This window comes from Saccoglossus kowalevskii, chromosome 3, assembly GCF_978046115.1.
Source record: "Saccoglossus kowalevskii chromosome 3, keSacKowa6.1, whole genome shotgun sequence".
Lineage (NCBI taxonomy): Eukaryota > Metazoa > Hemichordata > Enteropneusta > Harrimaniidae > Saccoglossus > Saccoglossus kowalevskii.
Genome location: NC_140643.1, coordinates 10843357 through 10851530, shown reverse-complemented (window position 1 = coordinate 10851530; position 8174 = coordinate 10843357). Strand labels below are relative to the sequence as shown.

Below are 8174 nucleotides of genomic sequence, written 5' to 3'. Positions count from 1 at the left end.
CCCACTAACTGAAGGCTCTCTTATCTCAACACCTGGAGAACAACCTTCATCCATATAGGGCACACTAGTCTGACTACTAATGGATGTACAGCCTTCATTACCTAAGGGAACACTAGTCCCAACACTAGGACAACAACCTTCACCATATTAGTCCCATCACTCACAGGAGTACTATGTTCATCACTCGAGGGCGAACTAACCTCATCATGCCCTAGCTCATGAGCTAAACCTAGCTTCCAACCAGAATCAGGATCCTTGGGCTCCACTAATGTTACCAATAATAAGATCATACACTGGGGTTCTCATACACAGTACCAACATAAAAGGGTGTATCTATATATAGTCTAGCTACTGGGGCTTCCTGACATGTACCATCCATCATCATACAGGTACGACTCTCTCCAGTCACTTGACTATCCTCTACCAACTCTCTACGTACTACAACCAAACTACACCCACTATCAGGTAGAACCTCTGCCTTAGTACTGCCAATAAAGCCTTGGACAACAGGCATACCACTCACTATCCTATTAACTGGTGCAACACTGACAACACTAATAATTGGCCATATTTCAACCCAACTCTATCTTGTCCCAGTAAACATGGATGCCTATTTGCATCTGTGACTTTATGAAGTACACAAGTAGTACTGATTCCCTGTGAATCTTTACTATTCTGATTACATGCCAACATAGCAGCTGACTTAACCTGAGGCTTGGAACTTTTGTAATGCTTAGGATAACTGACAGCAGAGTGATTTGGATCACCACAGCCTGGCTTATACTGGCCAAATCGACCTTTTCCTTTCTGACTTGTGCTCTAGAACTGACTTTTCTGACTATGACATTGAAACTGGCTAGATTTCAGATTTTTGACACCTGTCTGTTTACTTATCAGCTAAGTCAGCCATTTCTTTAACTGACTTTGGTGACCTTTCTCCTATGAAAATAGGCAACGCATTACCAAAAGTACCCATCAATTGATCTCTCATCACTAAGTCCTTAGCTCCTTCAAAACTATTATCAACTTCAGACAGCTATACACATCGGTCGAATAACTACTTAGTCTAGCTGCAATTTGCGAAATGCGCTTTCCACCTTCTGCCCTACTAGTTTGAAATCTCTTTCTATAACCTTTTCTATTCATGTCATAACGCTTCAGAAAAACTGCATACAATGCTGAAAACAAATACAAAGCTTTGTAATTATTTTGAGAGGTATTACAGTCAGGAGATTTAACTCGATGTTTTGGTGTATGTGTATTTCATTTCTAGTACTATTGTCTTGTCTACCTTATTCTAGGAGAGAAAGAACCCTCCTATCCGGTGTGAGTTCTGTGGGTGGCCCTCTCAATTGCGATAAGCGGGCCTTATGACACATGCTTTCAAAGTTGCTGGTGTTGTTGCTGTCTGAAATCCAAATAATAAAACTGTATTTATGGTGGTATTATTATTATTTTGAACCTATCCGTTTGGGTATTAATGATAATGTAGACGATGGTACCACGTACTCCTACTATCCATTGCATATAAATAGGACATTGTATGTTAGTTGCATGTACATGTAATGTAGAGATTGGGTGGTACGTTTTTACTCAACTCGATAAATATTTCCATCTTTCAAGCAAAACGCCCAAAATAGTACAAATTTCTGAACAATAGAAACATACGAAGAAGGTCAAGAAAGAACATTAACACATTTTGAAGCCAATAAAATTGACAACCAATTACATTATAATAATTGCTACTACCTTCAAGGGAATACAGTACTATCAAAAGAAATGACATTTACCACAAACCGCAGTGGAATATCCGCCCCATGACTGCATGGAGCTAAATGCTTTTTATTTCTACAAATCACCCTGTGGGACATAGTTATATCATAAGACCTAGGTGCAATTTTCATAGAACCTCATCATTCGACTGCATGTTCGTAACCAGAATTTATGTTCCTGATTTATTTCAGGCATATTCCTAGCACAATGTGACCTGTCCGGGTCAGATGATCAAATAACATTTCAGCTGGGCCATATCCATTAGATAATGAGGTTGTCAGATATGCCATTGATGCCAAGTAGCAATCCACTTGTTTTTTAATGAACTGCTCACCTGTACTGACAGTCAGTTCAATGCAGGACCACTAGTCACAGCATTATACCTATATTTTCTAGCAAATTTGGACCAATTATCTGAACTCATCGGGTATTCCATATAGGTTATATATATATCATTCTTATACAGCCACTTTTTGATATGGCCGTTCAGGGAATTCTCTCTCTCTCTCTCTACTTAACATTGCCCTGGTAACCTTCATTTAAAATATCTAAAACATCTAACTTGTTTAAGCTAGGGGTAATAATTCTAGACCCTCTCATCCAGATATTATCAACATAAATAATGTCTGCCTGGAAGAGACAGTATGCATTTCAGAGTACCTATCAGTAACTGGCCATTTAGCCACCCTTATTTACAAAACTTAATCAATTTACAACATATCACGCATCACTACACCGTCTCACCTAGATAAGTAAGATTGGAATTTGACTTACGAAATAAGAAGCATACAATTTAACTACCCTCCACAGTTGTTTATTTTCTTTGTTTACAAGGATGACTGGACAAAGCATCTGATATAATGAGATCTTTGCCAGGCACATGAAATATACCTAAATAGTATCTCATCGTCTAATTCAAAATCGCTCCATTCTAGGTAAAAGCTCATTCAAATTCATTTGTCCAAAAAGGTTTGTGGTTGTGATTTATGAGTTTGGAACCATTTAGGAAATTTGCGAATGTATTACACTCACCAATGCTCCCCTTTTAATAAGGGCATAATTTTGTTTTGTTTTGGAAACAAATATTGATGCACAATTGAGTAGTTCCTACTCCCCACTTGTTTGCTTTTGAACCTGGTAGTCATATTCAATTGCTCAATATGTTTGTAGATAAATTGTCTAATCGAGTTTACACGAACGGTTCGGAGTTCTTGACCAAAACGAAAAACTTTTTTCACCAGTTTCTGTCAGCAATACACTTGTAATTATGAGTAATCGCTGAATAATTATGACTCGGATGCTTGATAAGTGAATAAAGGCTTATTATGGGAGTTCTGCCAAGGTACAATGGTAAGGCGACGGCCGAAATAAATTTGGCTGGCTGGCTAGGGTGCATACATATATACATTAGCACCGAACGCCCTACCATCGCACTGCGCAGGTAATAATCGAAACAAAAACATTATATTTGCTTCTCAGTGCATGTCTGATGTTGTTTGTGCTGTTGTTGGTTGAAACCCTAATAATAATAGACGACGGTGCCACATGTTCCCATCGATTGACTGGTAGATTCAATGTTATTTACACATGACTATACATAGGGTGATACATCTGTACACTACTGGCATATACATAATTGATCGAATGTGTTGCAGCATCTGCCATGTCTAGTTGTATGCAACCACAGTCCCGCATAACAACGTTTCAAGATGGCGCTGTCATAACAATTATATCATCTTTTGTTACATGTTCTGTAATAATGACCAACTTATATTTATGAAAAGAAACTTCTATTCACACTAGAAATTATAACCCGTTTTAGACGGATTGTGATAACAATTTAGAGTTGTGGTATCTTGGAATATATGGTAAATTTGAATGATTATTTAGCTAGTTTTTTTTCCACAAGGCAGTGCTCGGGGTCCAGGTTGTTAGTGGTTTATATCAACGATCTAGGTAATTAAATTTGAATGTTTGTCGATGACATTAACATATTCAAATAAATTAAATACAGGCAAAATTGAGAGTTTATTCACAAAGGTATCAGCAACCTGGAGCTGCGGACGTATCTAGGACACATGAGTAAAGTTTTGCTCAAGCTCAAGTAATATGTTTTGCTCCAAATAATATAATAACAACTGATATACAGATGTACTTCATAGTTTCAATCAACGTATCTGCCAGAGGCGCAACAATCAGTATTCATGGTACTGAGTTGTTGTTTTTTTAAATAATTAAAAGCAAATCCACCCAGGCATATTTTTTATTGTATTTTTTTATGTGTATTTTTTTTCAGCACTCCCATGATTGATTGAGCATAGTTGTCAACAATTGAAACCCATGAAACTACAAATGCGTATCCCCATGTTTGTATTGCATATTTGCAATGGGATTCGACCAATAGAGTCGCGTTTCTTATTAAATGTTTAAATTACCTCAGTACTAATGGGTATGATGTAGCATAGAGGACACAATACCATGCAATAGATATTTTACACGCTTTCTGCACCAAAAATATAATACGATGGTAGCAGCAGATCCAATTTAGTATGTTTACACATAATGAAATATTAAAATTTAGATATTGTTATTTAATTTTTAATTATCTACACATAAACTTAAAGTTACTATACTGAATGAAAAGAGTAGCAGATAAAATATTCAATGAAATGTATACTGAGTGAATATTGAGAGTGGGAATTACGTGTCTACTTTCCATTGTCGTTTCAAATACAACATTTATCCTTGTTATGTCTTTTTCACTATTTTGTTGACATAATCTGACCTAAGTCAACAAAATATATAATATTGCATCTACGATTTCACGGTTATAATGAAAATAGTTGATACAACACAATACATGTTTTCTGGTTTAACAAGTGCATTCACAAGCTGAACATCTATCTAAGTCACGATTATAACAATATACATATAATACATGCACAGAAAGTATAAACATTTAGCATACATTTACTGAATTCACTGAAATAAACAATTACTTAACGTGCTAGTATATCTTCTTTCTTAAAATTGAAATCATAAAATTTTGAATAACACAGATCATTTTCAAATAATGGGGCAGGGTCTTGTTTTTTCTCAATTTGATATGCTTCATTCCGAAATTTGTTGTACACAGGATTACGAACGTGGTCATGTGATACAATGACGTCAACACATTTTGCAGAGCGGGCTTTTCCAATGGCATTAGCCCAGAATTCAGCATGCGTGCAAGGCCTTATAGAAGGATAGTAACCGATTTTTCGAAATAAAACTGTCTTGCCCATCACAAAATTCTCGAACATGTCCCCATAACGACATTGTGGGTATCCTGGAACCACCAATTTGTCTTTTCCTACGTGCCAGTAATCGACAAAGCAGGTCCCACTCTCATTATATGCAAATTTCCACATGGCCCCTAAAAGAGGTAGACCAATGACGTGAGGGATTACTATATCGATATTAGAAAGTGGATTTTCAAGTTTTTCAAGCATCAATTCCAGTCTTGTCTCGTTTGTGAACACATAATCATCGTCTGCATAAAGTACATATTTTGTCTCCACTTGTGACAATGCAAGATTAATTCCCGGGTAACTGCCGTCTCTAAATGACATTGTATAATATTTGACATGATCTTTCTTTATTGGTATTGGTTGTTGTGAATCATCCGCAACAATGATAGTCATATTAGGGTAGAAATGATGAACTTTATCCACAAATCGTTTCACAACATCCGGGCGTTCAAAAGTCTTGGTAATAACAGTGAGCTTCTCAATGACGCTTCCAGATGCTCCTGGATCAATGAGATCTGGTAATGGTGGGCGTTTGATGTGAAGATTAATATCGATTGTGAAATTGAGAAATGAAACTTGAATCTTGTCATAAGCATCAATATGATATACAGTACCAGTATAAATGACTTTACTCAAGAGATTGTTGATTTCATTTACGTCTTTACCGAGTACATTAATCTTAAGAGAAGAGGTTTTACTACCATCAATAATACCATCATATTGAGGGCCATCAGACATTGTAAATATACCGTAATTATTTACAGCAGAGATATACAGAATAACTTGTTGAGACATGTTCGATTGTTTTAAAATGTGTTCTACTGCAGGGGAGAGGGACAATCCAACAATCGGTACTGTGTTGAATGGTTCAACTGTGATACCAGAACTGACGTAAATGAAAGGAGAAAATGCCTTACAAATTGCTAGTGGAGCTCTCTTTGTATCCATTTCATTTTTCCATAATATAGATTCCTTGAGACGGCGTTCATTGGCTGCTTTATACCAAAACGGTGGCGTAGGACAGTTACACTTTGCACGATAACGATTCATATCCATCAACAGTTTGGCATCACTTAATGTGGGTACATTAGGATGGGTTGTGTATTTTATCCATTCTGCACCAACAGTTGATTCACACTCTTTAGCGGATCTCTTATCTGGCACGAACTGTTCTGCTCTCATTCTGGTGTCTTCGTGTTTCTTTGCAGGAGGTGAAAACATATGAAGATGAATAACAGAGGCAGTTATGAACCCAATAGAGAACATCAATAGAGAGTATATTTTGTACGACAACACACTCATATTGCTAGTGTATCCGTGCACAAATGATATTATTATTTGAAATTACGCTACCAAGCTGTTACCTCGTATGCACACCAATTGAGAGCTATACCTAGCACGCTGAATATGAATTATGAATGTGTCTTATGTGAACTATTGTGCAAATGAAATAGTAAAATGCATTAAGCCTATTAAGGTTTACCGGGGCACGAATTAATTTTAAAATAAAAATTAACAATTGTCTTCTCTATCTAATATGTCCATGTTGTTTTTTGATTTAACAAAAAAACATATAATCGAACGATTGTTTTGTCAGTAATTTTGTATTTTTATTCTTGGAATACTGAACTCACTATCAATTATTACCAAATAATTTCACACACGGTAAAATGTGAGAAAGGTACAATAGAATCATACATGTACGTTTCAAAAGTGTCACGTGTCAGTATTTATGACAAGACTGACATAACAAATGGAAAACAACTTTTTTACTGGTTACAATTGTGAAGTGATGTCATCATATTTAAATATGATAAAAATTACAATTATATTACTATTTATATGAATTCAAATCTGCATTCAAGTCAAACCAAACAAAGTTCATATGCAAGAATCATTTGCAAAATAATTTGATCAGTTGCCATGGCACATGCTAAACCTCTTTTATACAAACCTATGAAATAACATTCCCCAGTTGTTAGTGGTTACTCAGTAAACATACGTTGAACTGAATGTGACTTTACTATCACATCTATGGCCACTCAGTTAAACGGTGACTGGTCTCCATGTATAACTGTCCTATTCATGTTTACTCCGTAAGCAGTGAATTACAAGTTTCCTCCCTATCTATGTGCACACAATAGACAGTAGATTGAGCTCTGTGTTACTACCCCATGCGTGTTTACTGAGTTAACATTAGACTGGACTGTCTCATTTGCATTTGTTCAGTAAACAGTACACTCAATGTTACTGATCCATCTATGCCCACTCAGTACACAGTCGACTGGAATCATTCTTCTTTAGCAGTACATGGCATGGTTCGTATATCAAGCCGGATTAAAACTTTTAGAATACAGTACATTTAGAGATGTCTCTGCTCTGATAATGGACATCCGTACTTCAGACTTCCAGACTATGTTTTTAAAACATACAGTTGATCAACAATTTTCAAAACAACTTTTTATTATAAATGTGCCTTATGTTCCCTGTCAAGACACAATATTTTAACCACGTGGAAAAGCTTTAATACTGTTCGTGTAGGCGAACCTGTGTCTGTCATGGATATTTTTAATGAGCCTATTTTTAACAATAATATAATTTTACATTGTACAAACGACAAGCCTCTAACATGTCAGACATTTGTTGACGCAAACATCGCAACAGTAAATTATCTGATTGATCATTAAACAGAAGATGGTTACACCTGATGATTTACAATCAGTCGTTTCAGTTTACTCGACGGAATACTGGAACAAATGTTTAAAATGATTCGTGAATCCATCCTACAATCATTCATCAATAAAATTGATAAATAACTTTCTGACACACAACCAGGCTATACTTACAGATACAAGATACAATATTGATCTAAGGTTCATTAATGACCCTGTCACACTTAATACCCCCTTTACAAACAATGACAGCAATATATGTACATTCTGTGAAAATGTTAACGACCTCTTACATATTTTTCTCCAATGTGACCGTCTCAATTCATTATTCAAGCAACTCAATGCTCTGTGTAAAAGGCGTTTGGACAATGCTTTCAAACTTCCCCACTAGTGTGGTATATACTTAGTCTGCCTGCCCCACCCAAAACAAGTCTGTACA

At 36.1% G+C, this 8174-nt stretch overlaps 1 protein-coding gene across 1 annotated transcript; it reads right to left on the bottom strand.

The window, feature by feature from the left end:
* Positions 1-4772: 4772 nt before the first annotated feature.
* Positions 4773-6365, bottom strand: LOC146747474 (beta-1,4 N-acetylgalactosaminyltransferase 2-like). Its single transcript, XM_085496663.1, has one exon. It carries the CDS (start codon positions 6363-6365, stop codon positions 4773-4775), a length of 1593 nt encoding a protein of 530 aa, XP_085352789.1.
* Between the last annotated feature and the right edge of the window lie 1809 nt (positions 6366-8174).